This window comes from Aspergillus affinis, assembly GCF_023601865.1.
Source record: "Aspergillus affinis strain CMG 70 chromosome Unknown NODE_96_length_144280_cov_85_325291, whole genome shotgun sequence".
In the NCBI taxonomy this organism is placed as follows: Eukaryota; Fungi; Ascomycota; class Eurotiomycetes; order Eurotiales; family Aspergillaceae; genus Aspergillus; species Aspergillus affinis.
In genome coordinates this window covers 70,571-89,544 of record NW_026515877.1, presented here as the reverse complement: position 1 = coordinate 89,544, position 18,974 = coordinate 70,571, and the positions used below count along the sequence as shown (strand labels likewise).

The window sequence follows — 18,974 nt, the reverse complement described above, 5'->3', positions numbered from 1 at the left end:
AATAGTCGAATCGAGAGTCCCCGCACGGGCGCGGTGAGTTTTCAATGAAGATTCTGGCGGGGGGAGTAGTGGCGAATTGAAGATATTGCTGGCTATAAAGTAAACGGAATATTCAATTCCGATCAGATGAGATATAAGGCTGGTCGGAGATTGAGGTGGGTGGAAGACAGGAGGGCAGCGGAGGTGAAGAGACAAAGTCGGCGTTGCGGCGACAAAATCATTTTGCAGCTCTTTTCCCGTTGGGGCAAGTTGCTGCCTTACTTCATCCCGCCTCCGCATCTTTGCTCACTTCCTTGTCATCCACGACAACCACGAGTTCCGGTAAAGCCCAGTTACCATGGGCTCGGGATGGGAGCTCGAAGATACGGACGCGACGACGGTCGATTCCGACGATGACGACCTCGACGCTGCGCCTCCGACTAGACTCCTACTTGCTAGAAGTATGCTTCTCTTTCTCCGCACTCACTACAAGGTTGATAACTCACGTCTACGCGTTTAGATACCAGTCGTCCATCCTTACCAGAGCAAGCAGCAACGCCTTTATCGAGAGAAACCTCAACCCCAACCAAACAATCCTCCTCCCTCCCCGAAAAGAAACCTCAAACCCCAATAGTGGACCTGGACCCGCCCAGCTCTAGCAACGACACCTTCAACGATGGCGAAGCCGCCTACAACGAGTTCAAGAACCGCAAATCGCTCAAGCGCAAGCGCAGCTCTGCGAGCGCGCGCAAAGGCAAAACCCCCCGCATGGCCGACCCCAATTCATTTGTTGGGCGACGGCCCCGACAAGACGCAAAGACGCGACCGACCCGGCCCTGGAGGGAATACGGCGAGGAGTTTGCATCTGACGATGACCTGATGGAATACACGCTGCCTGACTACCTGCAGAAACGGCGTGAGAAGTTCGAACGCCGAACAGAGCATCTTAAACAGTCGGGGCTGAAGCTGCCGCCGGACTACGACGAGGTGGAATTCTCCGACGACGAGCGGCTGGAGTTTTTGAAGGAGAAGCCGGCGTTTAAGGACTTGAAGCCCTGCAGTCCGTATAAGGATATTACGTTGCCGCATTCCCTGGGGCTGATTCCCGCGCCGATTGCGCAGTGGCTGCGGCAGTATCAGGTGGACGGCGCGGCGTTTCTACATGAGCTGTTTGTCTACCAGAAGGGCGGGATCCTGGGTGATGACATGGGTCTAGGCAAGACTGTGCAGGTGATTGCGTTCCTGACCGCGGCGTATGGCAAGACGGGCGACGAACGGGACGCGAAGCGCATGCGGAAGCTCAGACGGAGCGGTCAGGAGGTATGGTATCCCCGAACGCTGATTGTGTGCCCCGGTACCTTGATCAGGAACTGGATGGCGGAGTTCGAGCGCTGGGGCTGGTGGCACTTCGATGCGTATCATGGCGAAAACAAGGAACTGGCCCTGCATGCGGCGAGGTCTGGACGCATCGAGGTCCTGATTACGACGTACGGCACTTATCTTCACAACAAAGACGCCGTGAACATGGTTGACTGGGACTGCGTGATCGCGGACGAGTGCCACACTATTAAAGAGCGGAGCTCGGAGACCACGAAAGCGATGAATGTTGTCAATTCCCTCTGTCGGATCGGACTTACCGGCACGGCCATTCAAAACAAGTACGAGGAGCTTTGGACGTTGCTCAATTGGACGAATCCCGGAAAACTAGGCCCGGTGACTGCTTGGAAGAAAACGGTCTCGGAGCCTCTACGGATCGGACAGTCTCATGACGCCACGCTCCACCAGCTCAGCAGGGCCCGGAAGACCGCAAAGAAGCTGGTGGAGAATCTGCTGCCTCAGTTCTTTCTCCGGCGGATGAAGACGCTGATTGCAGACCAGCTTCCGAAGAAGGTTGATCGAGTGGTCTTCTGTCCGTTGACCGACACGCAGGCGGACGCCTACGAGAACCTCCTGGACAGCGACATTGTCCAGTACATCAAGAATGCCTCGGAGTTGTGTGACTGCAAGTCGGGCAAGAAGGCGGGCTGGTGCTGTCGAGAGTATCTGTCTTCCGGGGTCCGCTGGCAGAGTTACGTTTTTCCTGCGATCGCCATCTTGCAGAAACTGAGCAATCACCTGGCCATTCTGATTCCGCAGGGCGTGGACTCAAACGAAAAGCAAGAGAAAGATAAAGACATGCTGGAGATCGCGGTGCCGGATCAGTGGGAGCAGCTGTACCGCACGCGAGACTCGATCGTCAACTATGCCAACTCGGAATTCTGCGGTAAATGGAAGGTGCTGCGCCGTTTACTCAAATGGTGGCACGAGAACGGAGACAAGGTCCTGGTCTTCTCCCACAGCGTCCGACTGCTGAAGATGCTGCAGATGCTTTTCCATTACACCAGCTACAACGTGAGCTACTTGGACGGCTCGATGAGCTACGAGGAACGGGCCACAGCCGTGGACGAGTTCAACTCGGACCCACGACAGTTCGTATTCCTCATCTCCACGCGCTCCGGCGGCGTCGGTCTAAACATCACCTCGGCCAACAAGGTCGTCGTCGTCGATCCCAACTGGAACCCCTCGCATGATCTCCAGGCGCAAGACCGAGCATACCGCATCGGCCAGTCCCGAGACGTAGAAGTCTTCCGACTCATCTCCGCCGGCACCATCGAAGAGATCGTGTACGCCCGCCAGATCTACAAGCAGCAGCAGGCGAACATCGGCTACAACGCCAGCTCGGAACGCCGATACTTCAAAGGTGTGCAAGAGAAAAAGGACCAGAAGGGCGAGATCTTCGGCCTACACAACCTCTTCGAATACCAGAACAACAACGTCGTCCTCCGCGACATCGTCAACAAGACCAACGTCGCTGAAAGCCGAGCCGGCGTCCAAGTCATGGACATCGACATCGATGACATGGACGATGACAGCAACCATCCAGACGACTGGTCCGAGATCAAGAAGACCAAAAACGACGACGAAGTCATGACCCATCTCGCCGCCATGATCCGGGGCGACACTAAACCCGAAGACCCTAGCACCACTGACCCCATGGTCCCTTCGTCCTCCCAACTCCATCGCAAAAAACACGACCCCATCCAAGCCATCCTCACCGGCGCCGGGGTCGAATACACCCACCTGAACAACGAAGTCATCGGCTCCTCAAAAGTCGAAGAACGACTCAGTCGACGCGCCCAGCAACTCGGCTCCGCCAACAGCACCCAAACCGGCGACCAACACGTCTTCGCAACGGCAGGACCTTCGCAGGACTCTTCTGTTGGAGGTCTTCTAGAAGGATCGTCGGGGAAGGCTATTCGATTCCGACACCGGCCGCCCGCCGATGTCATGAAGCGGCAGTTCTGTAGCATGGCGCGACGGTTTGGGTTTTCGGATGCGACGGAGTTTGCGCTCGTGGTGGAGGGTATGACGCAGGCTCAGAGGAGGGCTTGTTTGGAGAAGTGGTATCGGGAGAGGAGGGAGGTTGTTCTGAAGGATGGGGGCTAGGTTGGTTCTTTTTGGTGTGAAGGGCTTGCTTGATTTATGTCTTTTGGAGTAGTTCGATTGATACCCCCAGTGTTTATGATTTATTGATTTATATAGCGAGTTCATTGGATAAAAGGTTACATCAATTATAAGATATTATTTCCGTTGTCTCTATAATCCCTAAGAAGATAAGAATTGCTCGTCGCTCATTTCAAACCCAAAAAATACACACACACGCCCTGGGAACCATGACTTAAACAGACATCCATAGTCTACAACCAGGCCAACGTCCACAACGCCGGCAAATTCGGCCACTTCTCCTGCCACGCAGCCAAAATATCCGGAACCTTCTCATCGAAGCTCCTCCTCGCGTCACCAGTCCCATTCTCCCAGCCCTCGGCGCCATTCGCGCGACGCTCCTGCGCAGCAGCTTCATTCAACCGATTCGCCAGCTCCAAGATCGCCTTACCCCCCACCAGCGCCTCCTCATGATTATCCTTAATATCGACATTGAAGACATGCACGGGGCGATTCAGCGAAGAGCCCTTATTCATAAGATCGTCGACAACAGCATCCCAGCATCGTTCCTCACAGGTAATGATCACGTCGACGACGCCACCCTCAGTCCCCACGGCGCCGCGATCGCCCTTAGCGATGTGATCGACGCGCGGCAGACCCGGCACCCAGTCCTGGAAGCGCTCGGGGCCCCATTTCAAGTTCCGGTTGCGTTCCAGCATGTTCAGGAGGCCGTTGTTGCGGTAGAGGCGCTCGTCTTTGCCGAGGAGTTCGTCGTACATCTGCGCGTAGGAGGTCGAGTTGAAGCTGTAGACGTTTGGTTGCGTGATGGACGGTCCGGGGAGGCGGACGAGCGAGCCGGTTCCGAATGAGATCACCGGGAAGGGGGAGGAGGCGGTTGAAAGGCGGAGGTGTGCTTCCATGGACCGGTTCTGGTTGGAGGCGCAGACGGTGCAGAAGCGGAGTTTGTGGGATTCGGGGTCGGATTCGGATGCCGATGTCGTGACCTTCTCGGGTGTTGATGTTGATGTTGCTGGTGCTGCTGACGCCGCCTCCTGCTCCTGCTCCTGCTCCCCCGTCTTCCTCTGTTCCTCGCCGGTCGTCATGGTGGGTGTGTTGGTCGAGGCGGCGGGCTCTGGAGGGGGAGGGGGAGGAGGAGGGGGTTCGGGGGTCGCAGTGCCCGCACTGGACAGTCTGGGATCATAGGCCATAGTTTTGTTTATAGGAGAGATTAAACAGTGAATGGGTTGTTTGTTTGTTTGTTTGTTTGGTTTGGTTTTAGAAAAAGAAGTTATTTAATTTTTAAAGAGATAAAAAAATCAAGGAGGCTTGAAGCTCTGATCACTACTAGGTCCCTGTGATGACTGACTGGCAGATTAGCATGACTTGCACGTATAATCTGACGGGATGGTAACAAAAAGGTCATTGCAAAAAGGATTCAGAAAGATGAAAAGCGTATATAATAAGTTTATCCGCATGATGTAGCTCGGACAGCTCCAATATTAAGAAATCATCATTAAGATTGCAGGGTAGACAGACAGACGATGCAGTACGACAGGTGGGAAATCAGGAGAGAAGCTTACCTTGAACGAGCCTCGCATTATCTGCGACCGCACAGAAACTACTAAAGGGTTGAAGAGGGGAGAAAAAAAAGAAGAGGGCCGTAGCCCGGCGAGAGTTGTCGAGAAGAAGAAGCCGAAGAAGAAGAAGAAAGAGAAAGGATTGGCATTTCTTTGGGTTGCCGCCCTTTTTGTTCGTCGGCTGACTCAGCACGGCTTGGCGCGACCCTCAGGCGAGACTAGACTGTCGATAGTCGACTGTGAGATGGACTAGTTCTGTAGTTCCTCTGCTCGTGCTGCATCACGGCTCTCCCTTTGGTCTGCTGTCTCGCTGCTCATTTCTAGGATCTCTGATCCTCCCCCCCTAATTGGTCTTGATCATGACGTGGCTTCGTGCACCGCATCCGCTAGTCAAGTCACGAGGATAAGACGATGATGTCGCTCCCTGCATCCCACCCCATCCATCATCCTCGACGGCAACCCTGGCCATAAAAGATCGACCGGTCCGAAGGAGGATTCTCTCTCTCTCTCAATTCCATTCCCTTTCGAAGTCTACGCTCCTCACAAAGACCTCGACAAAGACCGCAACTCTTGACCACATTCTTTGAACCTATACAAAGACAAAAGAACCTCAAGATGAAAGCGGCATTGCTGGTAGTGGACATGCAAGAGGACTTCTGTCCGCCGGTATGTACACACCACCTACAATAAACACGCCATTAGTGCTGACCACCACAGAACGGATCCCTCGCCGTCAACGGCGCGCGCGCCCTCCACCCCATCATCAACTCCCTCCTCGCGCACCCCGGCTTCACCACCCGCGTCGCCTCCCTCGACTACCACCCCTCAAACCACATCTCCTTCGCCAGCAACCACCCCCCAGCCACGGCCGCCACCGGCGCCATCGCCATGAGCAATCCCGCCCCGGGCAAAGAACACGAAACGAAGCCCCAGAAACTGTGGCCCGCGCACTGCATCCAAGGCACCAAAGGCGCCGAGCTCATCCCGGAACTCAACGCCTCCAAGATCGACCTATACGTGCGCAAGGGCCTGCTCAGCACCGTGGAAATGTACTCCGCGTTCGCGGACGCCTTCGGCAACGTCGACCCCGGGGTGAATGGGCCGTCGGCGGACGCGGACCTGGCGGCGTATTTGACGGAGAGGGGCGTCACGCGCGTGTTTACGGTGGGCGTGGCAGGGGACTTCTGTGTCAAGAATACGGCGATCGATGCGGCGAAGGCGGGGTTTCGGAGTTATTTGGTGGAGGATGCGACGAGGTGTGTGGATCCTGGGGAGGGCTGGGACGAGGCGCGGAGGGAGTTGAAGAAGGCGGGTGTGTTGATTGTGAGGTCTGATGGGCCGGAGGTGTCGTTTTTGACGCGTTGAGTACCTATAGAGAAGGGTAACTACCTAGCTATCTTAGTTTGTTTCTGGTAGCTTGTTCGTATTCCTGGGGGTGTATTCTATTAATATTAGAGATTGTCTCGTGGAGTTACTATTTACTCCGGACCTCGTATAGTTGTTCATTCCTCAGAAAGGGTGGTTGATACTACCGTCCCACTAGATAACGGTGCTAACGCATTAGCCTACGCCACATTGCTTGCCCTGCTGCAGGGTGACATGGATAATCCGATTTTATCAAGGATTGTTTACGATGGTATTCAATATTCAATATCAACTGTTCTCCTTTCAATAGTCCATATTCAATACTAACCCCAAACTCCAAATCCAATATGGCAGTTCTCCACTTCCGGTGGAATGTTCACTTCCGGTGGAGGGTTCTTCTCTTTCAATAAGTTATTCATCAACTAATAACGATGCGACAGCCAACCCCTTCCTTCATCCTGCATTCCGGGCTGAAGGCAGGTCAATCGCTGCTCGAATCGTCACTGGCGCAGCGGGTCCCTCTGGTGACGATCGCAGCTCCCGTTGGTCGTCGGTCGTCATCCCCGACCGTTTGGGCTGCGAATGCGACTCGTTCAATCGGCTCCCTTTTATTAACTGTTCTGTTCGGCTCCATTTACGGAGTAGCTATATAACACGACCTTCCCCCTACCTTCTTTGACTCCGCCCTTTCCGGCCTACGTTGACTACAGCTTCTCCTATCTACTCCGTACTACGACTACGGACTCGCCGGCCATGTCCAACGCCACGGAACTCTCTCCGGCCGTCACAACGCTAGACAACGACGTCAGCACGACGCTGTCCACCGCGTCCGCCGGGTCGCTTCCGTACTGGCACGTCAACGTCCCCCACGCCGACCGGCCCACCCACTGTCCCGACTTTCTCCGCAACACCAGTCAGAAGAACATCGAGATCCTGTCGACGCCTGACGAGCAATATCAACGACAGGGATGGGAGCTGGTGAAGGATATCGTGCGTAAGTCAAGCCGGAAGGGAGTTGTCTGGAGATTTCTCAGGGGGGTAGGGTGTCAAGGACAAGGTCATGGCTAATCGATCTCCGACGGTAGGGACCAATCGCATCGATCTATTCCAGCGCGTGCCGAGTGACTTGAGGAAATATCTGGAATTCAAGGAGCGCATCATCGCCTTGCATGGGTCCATTTTGCGGTTCATCATGAAGGAGCGGCTGCGATGGGGGGAAGGGGCAGTTGAGGATCTGAAGCCGAAGGGGCGGCCGTTCGAACGCGATGGTTCGTATCGTATCCCGTGTTCTGGGTGGTTGACTGTAATTGCTGACTGTGGCGGTTCGCCGATCGCATAGACGACATCAAGATCTTATATAATGACTGGCCGTACGGACTCGAGGATGGCATTGTGCATCTGGTGGTGTGGACGAAGTTCGAGCTGGAGGACGACCCGGCCACGGACGATCTGACGCCGCGTGCGCGACGCGAAATCGACGACTACGTGGACAGGACGTTTCGATCGAGAGTTCCGTCAGAGAAGGTCAGTATATACTTCCTCCCTGGGTGGTGAGAGAAAGGGCGCCGCTAAGCGATCGCAGGTGGTTTGGTTCAAGAACTGGAAATCGTTAAAGTCGGTGATGGCGGTTGAGCACTTCCACGTCATGCTGTACAAGCCGGATCCAACATTCCTGAGGGAGATCACGCAGGGCGATGAGCCGTTGATTGCGAGACTGGGACGGAGTAACCTGTGATTTGTTGTTTTCGTTGTATTTCGGTCTCTTTGCGGTTCAAGATTCCCGGGTTAAATTAGAGTACAGGCCAATGAGCAGGGGTTTATGGCGTTATTTTTACCTCATAGTGATATGTTTCAGATTTTCTGGCGTTCTTTCGATTCCAACAGGTGACGTATTCCGATTTCGACGATAGATCAGAGACAAACGCTGCTTAGCGCCTGCAGTGGCATCTCGGGTACTCCTGGATGATATCACCGGCCATTCCGATGACAGCAGATTAATTCCAATGGACACGAACATCCCTGCCGGTCTCCCCACTCGCCAAGCCGGCTTTGCCCCTCCCGCTTAGCGATCGGTGAACTGGGAGTCGTTCAGCGTCTCCTTAGGCTTAACAGTTGGATACCGTCACCGGTCGAGGGCCGCATCCAGAATCCATCGACCGCGACGAGACGCAGGAGGGATGTGGAGGGGCCCTGGACGGAGGCCTAAGGGATGATCGACGTGAGGGGAATGAATATCTTCCGTTGGCATCGTCGAAAGGCTGAAAAGTGAGAGCCAGAGAGGTGAGGCCGGGCAGGAGAATCCACTGCCACATATAAATAGGTGGGTATGGGAATCCACCGGATGATCCAATTTCGCTCTCATTCTTCGTATGGTTTGATATAAATAAAGAAGATTTGAATCACGTCTGCCTGTCAGTTGATCTGCTTTGGTTTTCTTTAAGAGCTTGTAGTTTATCAGGTGATGATTTCCGGCCTGTTGATTCCCAACTGCTGCTAAGACACCGATCGTCTGTCTCCCCACGCGACCGTCGATTTTCTCCTCACGAAACCCAGAAGAAACCGACCTGCCCAGCGCAAAATGCATGTTCCTATTGCGGTGCCGCATATTCGACGAAGGTCGTCGGTGGCCAGTCCAGCGAGTGAGTGTCGGGCCAATGACGGGGGAGACGGGGAGAGAAAGAGGCGCCCCTCTTCATCTGTTCTTTTCGTCTCCCACGTCATTCCTCTTTTTCTCCCTCTTCCTCGCTGCTGCCTGTCCTGGAATTCCCCTCTCCCCTCCATCGCCCACTCCCCTCCCTCCACTCTCTTCACTCCCTCATCGTCTTTTTTCTTATATATTGCCCGCCCCATCATGTCCGCTGACTGGGGCTCGTTTTTCAATTACGCAGGTACTCGCTCCTCGCTCGACGAACCCAAGACCGGGTCCGTGAGCGGCGATGACGAGGTTGTCGAACCCGATCAGGGCAATGGTATGTATTTCCTATCTTACAGTTATATCAGAAATCATCGCTAATCGGACAGTTCTCTCGCATATTATCTCCCAGCTCCGACCGGGCGCCGACCTGAGTCGGGTGGTGCTGCCTACGTTCATCCTGGAACCGCGATCGATGCTGGAGCGGATCACAAAGTGAGCGCCGACATGAGTTCCAAATCGCCGGATTTCAACTAATATACCTCTCTCTCTAGCTTTATGGCTCATCCGGAAACCCTCCTGCCCATGTCCGCCATCGACGACCCCCTAGAACGTTTCGTCTCCGTGGTCAAATTCTACCTGAGCGGATGGCACATCAAACCCCCGTACGTCACACCCGGACCGGAAGAGTGACCCCGCCGTGCTGATGTCTTTCTTATCCTACAGAGGTGTTAAGAAACCGTTGAATCCGGTCCTCGGAGAGACGTTCACCTGTTACTGGGACTATCCCGACGGTACCCGCGGATATTACATCGCCGAGCAGACCTCCCACCATCCGCCCAAGTCGAGCTATTTCTTCATGGCCCCCGAACACCACATCCGGATCGACGGAACGCTCAAACCCCGCAGCAAATTTCTCGGCAACTCGGCCGCCAGTATGATGGAGGGGATTGCGATCCTGCGGTTCTTGAACCGCGGGGAGGACAAGGAAAAGGGCGAACGATAGTACGTGATCTCCACGCCCAGCTGTCGGAGTGAGGGGCTGACGAACCTAGTATCTTGACACAACCGAATATGTACGCCCGTGGTATTTTGTTCGGAAAGATGAAGTATGAGCTCGGAGATCACAGTTACGTCAGATGTCCGGAGAACAACCTGGTGGCCGATCTGGAATTCAAGACCAAGGGCTACTTCTCCGGCACCTATAACGCCATCGGCGGAACGATCAAGAACGAGAAGACGGGCGAGGTATACTACGAGCTTTCGGGGCTATGGAATGGGGAGATGCATATCAAGGACGTTCAGGTAATTTGTTCTCCTGGCTTTCCGGCGAACTCCACGCTGACCGATCACAGACGCACCAAAAGGAGCTCCTGTTCGACGCCCGTCATGCCAAACATACTCCTCCGTTGGCCCGCCCGATCGAAGAGCAGGGTGAACGCGAGTCGCAGCGTCTATGGCAAAGCACCGCCAAGGCGGTCATCGCCATGAACCATGAACTAGCCACCGACGAGAAGACGAAGATTGAGGATCGTCAGCGAGAGGAGGCGGCCAAACGGGCCGAAGAAGGCGTGGAATGGGTGCCAAAGCTGTTCCATCGCGTGCAAGGAGGACCGGGTGGTGCGGACGAGGGAGAAGAAGATCTGGACTGGATCATCAATGCCCGAGTGTAAGTTGTGTGTCCCGACTATCACACGGGGCGGTCATTGACAGCAATCTTTAGCGATCCACACAACCCCGAAGGTGCTCACCAGCAGATCCTGTCTATCGCGCCCATTCTCCCAGGTCAGACAGAACCCTCCCAATTTCACATCCCGCCTCACAAGCAGACGGAGGAGCACGAAGCGCTGTCGGCTGAGACTGAGGTCAAACCGGTAGCGACCCAGCCACAGACCCAGCCCCAGCCTCCTGTGAAGGACGAAGAAGAACCCGTTGAGCGGAAAGATTCTCGCACGGCGAATTTCGATGAGTACGTGAACGCCACGGACAACCCCAAGCCCTGAGCGCCAGTCCCGTGAAGACTAGCTTGTCAGTGATATCTACCATCTACGGCATATCAGCTTCAGACTACAAAAATAGAAAAAGGAGAGACAGAGCAGGGAAGGCAGATGAAAAGAGAAAAGAAACCCAAAAAAGAACAGGAATGGGAGACACCGGTCCCTCGGTCATCGAAACGTAGCTTCCCTATGCACAGAGACCCAGCCAACATTGCCATTTCCATGATTGAATGATTGATTGACTGACAGGCTGATTCGGCTGATCATCCAACCTTTCTTTATTGCCACCCTTCAACCGTTTATCTTTGGGATGTTACAGGGCGGCTCAGCAGAGCCCTCCTCTTTCCATCGAACATTTCAACAATTTCCTAGGCTGAGCCTTTCGCACACATTTTTTGACTTGATCACTTTGCGCGCACGCACAAACTACTACCTCCATACCCATCAGCGAAGTGTACTGGATACCCGATTGACTTTCCATTCGTGACTTTTGAACTTATTCATCCATGGTCCTGAACACATAACATAAGAAAGGAGTATCAGACCCGGGAGTCGGTGATATAGGTGAATCCTTCTTTTCTTCGTCTACTTCTTGGGAATTAATTATAAATATCAATAATGTTTTCTTCATCTTCATATCTTGCTGGGTTTGGGTTTGTGAGGATGGGTGGATTAGTTTGTCTAGTGAAATGCACTTAGGTAGTTTAACTTGGAAGGTTGATATGGATTCATGACAGGTTTAGTATATATATATACGGTATATTTTATTTATTTTGATTGTATTTACCTTTCGGTGGCGATCAATAGAAGAATGTCTATTACTCTTGGATCGAGAAACAGGGTGATGTATATAAATGAAACAATAAGACAATGGGTATTTACAATGATGCTACCTATGTACATACATATCCAAGAGATTCCGTATCAACGCCAATCAAACAACCAACCTGCCAGCCGACCAGCCAACCAACTCCTTTTATGAACGGTGAAAATGGAAAAAAAAAAGAAAGAAAAAAAAGAAAGAAAAAGAGTTGTAGAACAACACCAGCAAATCCAATAGAATAGACAAAAGGGGGAGAGAGAGAGAAGGGGGGGGGAGCAAAAACGACTATGAAGAAGTATACAACTCCCCTCGAGTCGGCATCCCGCGCTCCAACTCCTGTCGACGACTAAACTTGCCCTCCCGCTCCTCGCGCTCCTCATCCATCAACGCGATCTCCTCCTCAATCTCGCGTTCCGTGTCCTCCCTCAACCCGAGAATGTCGGGCGGGATGAAACTCATCTGCACGCTCGGCGCGCCCTCGATGTAGCGCAGCTGCTCGCGGATCGACTCCAGCAGGTTGTTCAGGTAGGGCCGCGGGTTCTTATTCTCGAGCTTGCGCATCTCCGACAGCGGCGGAAACAGCGAGTAATCGGGCCCGAAGTGGTTCCGGAAGAACACGTCCTCCGGGATGTGCGGGTCGATCTGGTCCTGGGCGTCGATGAGGATGGAGGTTTCGTGGGCCCAGGCGCGCGAGACGTTGCGCGGCGTGTACCCGCCGCCGCCGACGACGAGGAGCGGGAGGTTGAAGGTCTTGACGTAGGCGACGCAGGCGCCGTGCGCGGCGACGTTCAGGTTGAAGCACCCCAGGCGGTCGCAGCCGAGGGAGTCGGCGCCGCATTGGAGCACGATGGCACCCGGGCGGTAGACGTCGACGCAGTTGCCGACGACGTCGCGGAAGAGCTGGATGTAAGAGTCGTCGTCGATGCCGTCGTGGAGGGGCACGTTGACGGAGTGGTGCGCGCCCGGGTTCAAGGGGTGGGTGGGCCCCGTGGCGTCGAGGGCGCCGGTGCCGGGGAAGAAATTGTCCTTGTCGTACTTGTGGAAGGAGACGGTGAGGACGCGGTCGGTGGACCAGAAGGCCTGCTCGACGCCGTCGCCGTGGTGCACGTCGATGTCGATGTACATGACGCGCGGGTGCAGGCGAAGCAGCTGCAGGATGCCGAGGACGATGTCGTTGACGTAGCAGAAGCCGCTGGCCTCGGCCTTCTTGGCGTGGTGCAGGCCGCCGGACCAGTTGACCGCGATCTCGGACTGGTTGTTGCAAAGCTTGCGCGCGGCGTCGATGGTGCCGCCGGCGTAGAGCGAGCAGTAGTCGTACAGGCCGTCGAAGATGGGGCAGTCGTCGCCGAAGTTGAACCGCGCCACGTTCTCGCTCTGCTCCGCCTTCTCCATGTCGCCGGGCATCACCTGGCGCAGGAAATCGAGGTAGTCGGTCTTGTGGAAGTCGGCGAGCTCTTCGTACGAGGCGGACCGCGCCAGGTAGAGGTCCATGGCGTGGTGCATGCCGTACGCCATGACGAGCTGCTTGGTGAGCGTGAGCCGCCACGGCTTCATGGGGTGCGACTGGCCGAAGTGGTGCAGCTCCACGGCGGGATTGGCGTGCCAGGAGACGCGGTAGCCCGTGGGCCGGGCGATGCCATTGTGTTGCCGTTCGGAGGTGACTTTGCGGTCGAGACTGAAGGTGGAGGAGGCGGGCGGAGGGGCGTACTCTTGGACGATGGCGGAGCGGGCCATCTTATGGACGGATGAGGTGAGAAGGAAGAATTTATAGATAGGAGATCTCACTTCGACTAGAAGATCATGCTTGAGAGGATTTCGTGGGAGAGAAAGGGTGGAGAGTGGGAAGGTGAAGGACGAAGGACGAAGGAAGTTGGAGGTGGAGTGGAGGTGAAGAGGCGAAGAAAGCGGCAAAGAAGTGGAAATGCCGAGTCGCGGCCGCTTTGCAGTTTGCAGGGTTTGGCTTGTCCGGGGCTGGGCTTATTTGGACCTCGATTGGCTAGGATGATCTATAGACTATTCAATTGAGCTCTGATTATTTGATCTTTATCATTTTCGACAGCCCTATATCTCTCTATTCCGACTATCTTCTACAGATTTCTTTCGATGTCCTCCCCGAGTTATCCCCGAGGGATTATCTAAGCGTCCCCCGGTTTCGGGATCGGCATTGCCATCGGCCATATAGAAACGATGGCAAACATCAGAACATCCCAGTGATTTCCTGATCCTGGTTTCCTTAAGCTCAAGCTGTTTGCACAGGAAGAATCTGCATCATCGATTATCATCACAATGCCTATTGTCACAGCCGCCACCGGTCTTCGACAGACCCTCGTAGACCCCAAATCTTGCATTGTCGCCCCCGGAGTGTATGACGGCCTGTCCGCTCGAATTGCCCTCTCCGTAGGCTTTGATGCTCTCTACATGGTAAGTCCAACCTAACCTCGTATCATTGGAACTCCCCTGATCGATGCCCACTCCCTCAGACCGGTGCCGGCACAGCCGCTTCCGTCCACGGCCAAGCGGACCTAGGCATCTGCACGCTCAACGACATGCGCGCCAACGCGGAGATGCTCTCGAACCTCTCCCCCAAGACTCCCGTCATTGCCGACGCCGACACGGGCTACGGCGGCCCCATCATGGTGGCGCGCACGACGGAGCAGTACTCGCGCTCGGGCGTCGCCGCCTTCCACATCGAGGACCAAGTGCAGACGAAGCGCTGCGGCCACCTGGGCGGCAAGATCCTCGTCGACCGAGACACCTACGTCACGCGGATCCGAGCGGCCGTGCAGGCGCGTCAGCGCATGGGCAGCGACATCGTCGTGATCGCGCGCACCGACGCCCTCCAGGTGCACGGGTACGAGGAAAGCATGGCGCGACTGCGGGCGGCGCGCGACGCGGGCGCAGACGTGGGCTTCCTCGAGGGCATCACGTCCAAGGAGATGGCGCGCCAGGCGGTTCAAGAGCTGGCGCCTTGGCCGATGCTCTTGAATATGGTCGAGCACGGCGCGACGCCGTCCATCTCGGCGGCTGAGGCCAAGGAGATTGGCTTCCGGATGATCATCTTCCCCTTCGCGGCGCTGGGGCCGGCGTGCGAGGCGATCCGCGAGGCCATGCTGAAGCTGAAGCGAGATGGGATCCCGGGGTTGCAGCCGGAGATGACGCCGCAGATGCTGTTCCGGGTGTGCGGGCTAGACGAGAGCGTGCAAGTGGATGCGGATGCCGGAGGAGGGGCGTTTGAAGGAGGAGTTGATCTGAAGTGATGATTAGCGCTAAGACACCGCACAATTGTACATATTTTGTTCGCAGCATGTCATGTAGATCAATGGCGATGATTCCATGAAAAGGAGTCCTCTGCCCGTCAGGTGATTGGATTGAATCAGACACCTGAGGCATGAACGTTACTCAGCAGAAGCCTAGCACGTGATTCACCGATCGACGGGGATAAATTTAGCAGATCGTCCAGTCGACCAAGGCAGCTTACGAGTCCCGGCCCGTCCGGTCTAGGCTGAGAGATTTCCTCTCAGTATCCGTAGATTTCTCTACACCCTAGTGCTCGTAGCAGGGCACGATGTGAAGGTGTACAGCGTAGAGTACTGAGTACTGAGTAAGGCTCAAATTCAGGCCAACTCAAACACGACGTAATATTAATCAGGAGGTTACCCTAGTGTGCAGAAGAGTGGTTCCGGGCCATAACCGTGGCTCGCCGCCCCAAGGATCGCATGTTTATTTATTTGGACCAGCGGTTAGCGAGTCTACTACGCCGTAAGGTTACAGAATGCTTACTGCAGAGTGTACTGTAGGCGGTTCAGAAGAGCGACTCCTGCATGGATGGTCCTCCTTCTGGACCGGTTATCGCCGCGTCGGTTACCGAGGGCAACCCTCGGCCGTCGCCGTGATCAAGATTCACGTTTTCTGTCTCTGCGGTGGCGAGGGTGGATTCGACGGGGGGCACGGGGAGATGGAAACTGGAAAGAAAGGGAGAGGGGATCCAGAGTGGGTATTTTTTACTCTCGAGTCTTGAATGTTTTTCGTTCCAGACCCACGGCCGACTGGCTGGACCTCTCGACGGGTCCCAAAGTACAGAACTTACCTACAAAGTACTCCTAGTCTCCTAGAGAATGAGCCTTGGAATTTTCATCTCGCGTCGAAGGGCTAAGAATGGCGTCCCCGATGACCCTGAATCGGGGATTTCCAGGGACCGCAGCGTACCTGAAGAGTAAAGGGGCTCCCTGAACGACGCGGTAAGGACCGTCAGGTACGCCCAGTGTTCATACACAGTACCTACATATGTACAGGCGAAACCAACAGTTGGTATGTATCGGGAGCAGAGGACCGGCAGGGCTACTGCAGGTACGTTTTTTGCCCCGAGGAAATGATCTCGCTTGGCAGTTCGCAGTTGTCGGTCAGTCGGTGTGATTTAAGTTTCAACATGCTGAATTGCTTCCCGGATGACGGAGGACACAATCAATTTGCATTTTGCAGTGATGTCCGCAGATTTGACGGTGCCCGGTTCACGTGGGTCGACTTGACGTGGCCACCGGTTGTCCGTGTGCTCAACGGACGGAGCATTCAGCATTGCCTGACGGGCTGATCTGAGTCTAGATGAATCACCGGTTCACCACGCTGGCAGTGACGTATCTATTATCTATTATCAACTATCCACAGAACAACTCTGAAGTCTGGATGAGTATACTCTGTAGAGTATTAGACAGTCGGATCTTAATCTCTGGCTGATATCTCGGGTCCAATTCCTCGCATCGGGCAGCATTCCATGTCATGCATCTAATCTCGACAATCGGAATGGATCGACTCTGATTGATCCAACGCAGCTGATGCTCGTTAAAAACCCAACCGGAAGCATCGCGATGCTCACGGTAGTTAATTTGAGTGCCTTACATGATTCCCTCTCGGTTAACAGCAAGAGTACCTACCTTCGGTTAGTAGGGAGTAACCCTGAGGAACTTCTGCAATGACGGTCAGGTACTCGGCGGGTACGGTACCGTTCTGACCGTACGGTACCACGGGAGTGTTGGGTCTGGAAAGTCTCGATCGCAGCCTGCAGCGGGGCCAAAACTCTCGAGGTGGCCAATCCCAGCCCGGAAAGGACACACTAGCGGTAAGCTCAGGAACCGTTTCTCTCCGCGCGCCAATCGCTGCGGCCAACGAGCTGCACTTCCCCTGATCGGCCCCCTTTTCATTTAATTAAATTCGGTCCGCCCAAGTCGCACGGTGACTATGGGTTTTGGGATTTATTATTATTACGCCCTGCCCCCCGGTTGCCCTCTCTTTCTCTCTCTCTCTCTCTCTCTCTCTTCCTTTTCTTCTTCTCTATCCTTCTCTTACACTTCCCCCTCAGGGTTCGCACTTCTCTCCTTCAATCGCGGAGCAACTGCTCAAGTCATTCATTCAACAAGACATTCATTGCTTGATTTGTTTCTCGCGTTTCCCGAGGGTCTTTGATTTCTGTTGATCTTTCTTCCATCCACCGCGTGATACCCCCGCCTTTTGTGATTACTCTCTATCTGATACTATCGATCCCCAATCCTCTCTTCAATCTCCACAATGCAGCTCAAGGATTCGATTCTTCTTCTCTCGGCTCTGTCCGCCGGCACTGCCGCTGCTCGTCTGCACGGCCACGAGCGTCGCCATGCTCACCCCGCTGAGAAGCGTGACGTCGGTGACATCGTCAAGGTCGAGATGGACGGCAAGATGGTCTCCTGGACCAACGAGTGGTCCGGCGGCGCTGCCGCCACCACCGCTGCTCCCGAGGCCACCCCGGCTTTCCAGGCCGAGGGCGGTGCTACCCAGGTCGTGACCGTCAATGCCGTCCCCACCGCCAGCCAGTCCGTCTCCCCCAGCGGAACTGCCTCGTCCTCCTCTTCCTCTGCTCCCGCTGGCGGAAGCTGCCAGAACTGGTACGACAACCCATCCGGTGACTTCTCTCGCGACGGCTTCGGCGACAGCACCATCGACAACGACCAGGACTACGTCCAGTACAAGGGCAACGTCGGCTCCCCCTGGGGTAGCAACATCAAGGAGGTGTCCGAGTCCAACGCCTGCAACTACCGCTACGTGATTGCTGTGCACGGTAGCGAGAAGGACCCCTGGACCATGGTCTTCTGGAACAAGATCGGCCCCGACGGTGGCATCAACGGATGGTACGGCAACTCCGCCCTCACCGTGTCCGTCGACGCCGGTGAGACCAAGTACATTGCCTTCGACGGCGACTCCCAGGGTAGCTGGGGTGCCGCCAAGGGCACCAAGCTTCCCACCGACCAATACGGCGGATACTCCTGCACCTGGGGTGAATTCGACTTCGGTAACAGCAAGAACAGCCGTGACCTGCCCGACGGCCACACCTGGTCCGGCTGGGACGTCTCGGCCATCCAGGCCCAGAACGCCAACCAGGATGTCCAGGGTATGAAGATCTGCCAGCACTCCGACCAGGGCTGCTCCAGCATCAGCAACCTGGCCAAGAACGTGATCAACGCCTACACCGCTGCCGAGGAGGGTGTTGATGGCATTGGTGGTAACTACAAGGGCAACGACGGTGTCCGTCTCCACGTCAACATTGACTTTGAGTAAACGTCTTTGTTTTCTTTCTTCTTTTTCTCTGTGGATCTTCATTTCTTTATACCTATTTCCGGCTTTTTCTTTTACTACCTTTGAAATAAATACTTTCTTTCTTGATTACGGATTTCCATGGTTAAATTGTATTTGTTTTTATTGCTTTTCCTTGGTTTATTTCTTTGACTCTTGGAAACAACATGAAAATTTGGTCAGAGAGTTGGATAAGGGAGTCGGCGTAACGAGCGTTGAAAACATCAAACCTGCCTCTGCATCTGCACATCAATTCGATTGTCCATCGCCCTTCTCATCCTATCTCTCCTGCAGATGCAATGCACCGAAACCAGATTTTCGTTACAACGGCAACCATCTCAATCCAATCCACGAGAATTGCATGTACTGTACATAATAGTCTATTAACGAGTGTATTTACCATCTCCTTACTCTCCTGGGTACTCATTTGCCACGAAGAAAGAAACTCAATAGGGGCTCGGTTACATCCAATAGACTTTGCCTTGATTTATGCTTTTGTCTTGTACATTTTGCCATCTGCA

General features: G+C 54.7%; 7 protein-coding genes across 7 annotated transcripts; 5 read left to right on the top strand and 2 right to left on the bottom strand.

The window, feature by feature from the left end:
- Window positions 1–337: 337 nt before the first annotated feature.
- KD926_011461 (putative DNA excision repair protein (Rad26L)) lies at window positions 338–3,465 on the top strand (the record flags this gene model as incomplete). Its single annotated transcript, XM_053103745.1, has 2 exons — window positions 338–440; window positions 500–3,465. 2 exons carry the CDS (start codon window positions 338–340, stop codon window positions 3,463–3,465), a joined length of 3,069 nt encoding a protein of 1,022 aa, XP_052952919.1.
- A 251-nt stretch (window positions 3,466–3,716) lies between these two features.
- ssuA (RNA polymerase II subunit A C-terminal domain phosphatase) lies at window positions 3,717–4,670 on the bottom strand (the record flags this gene model as incomplete). Its single annotated transcript, XM_053103744.1, has 1 exon — window positions 3,717–4,670. The coding sequence occupies one exon, from the start codon at window positions 4,668–4,670 to the stop codon at window positions 3,717–3,719; it is 954 nt and encodes a 317-aa protein (XP_052952918.1).
- Window positions 4,671–5,654: 984 nt separating this feature from the next.
- KD926_011459 (Nicotinamidase) lies at window positions 5,655–8,139 on the top strand (the record flags this gene model as incomplete). The annotated part of the gene is made up of 8 exons (XM_053103743.1): window positions 5,655–5,705; window positions 5,757–6,351; window positions 6,604–6,675; window positions 6,845–6,957; window positions 7,050–7,398; window positions 7,490–7,672; window positions 7,744–7,928; window positions 7,987–8,139. The coding sequence occupies 8 exons, from the start codon at window positions 5,655–5,657 to the stop codon at window positions 8,137–8,139; spliced, it is 1,701 nt and encodes a 566-aa protein (XP_052952917.1).
- A 1,116-nt stretch (window positions 8,140–9,255) lies between these two features.
- On the top strand, window positions 9,256–11,039 carry KD926_011458 (OSBP family protein; the record flags this gene model as incomplete). The annotated part of the gene is made up of 7 exons (XM_053103742.1): window positions 9,256–9,373; window positions 9,426–9,531; window positions 9,591–9,701; window positions 9,763–10,041; window positions 10,092–10,341; window positions 10,392–10,705; window positions 10,760–11,039. The coding sequence occupies 7 exons, from the start codon at window positions 9,256–9,258 to the stop codon at window positions 11,037–11,039; spliced, it is 1,458 nt and encodes a 485-aa protein (XP_052952916.1).
- A 1,102-nt stretch (window positions 11,040–12,141) lies between these two features.
- On the bottom strand, window positions 12,142–13,590 carry hosA (histone deacetylase HOS2; the record flags this gene model as incomplete). Its single annotated transcript, XM_053103741.1, has 1 exon — window positions 12,142–13,590. The coding sequence occupies one exon, from the start codon at window positions 13,588–13,590 to the stop codon at window positions 12,142–12,144; it is 1,449 nt and encodes a 482-aa protein (XP_052952915.1).
- A 552-nt stretch (window positions 13,591–14,142) lies between these two features.
- On the top strand, window positions 14,143–15,113 carry KD926_011456 (isocitrate lyase/PEP mutase family protein; the record flags this gene model as incomplete). The annotated part of the gene is made up of 2 exons (XM_053103740.1): window positions 14,143–14,277; window positions 14,337–15,113. 2 exons carry the CDS (start codon window positions 14,143–14,145, stop codon window positions 15,111–15,113), a joined length of 912 nt encoding a protein of 303 aa, XP_052952914.1.
- A 2,302-nt stretch (window positions 15,114–17,415) lies between these two features.
- aspf4 (allergen Asp F4) lies at window positions 17,416–18,438 on the top strand (the record flags this gene model as incomplete). The annotated part of the gene is made up of 1 exon (XM_053103738.1): window positions 17,416–18,438. The coding sequence occupies one exon, from the start codon at window positions 17,416–17,418 to the stop codon at window positions 18,436–18,438; it is 1,023 nt and encodes a 340-aa protein (XP_052952913.1).
- Window positions 18,439–18,974: the final 536 nt, after the last annotated feature.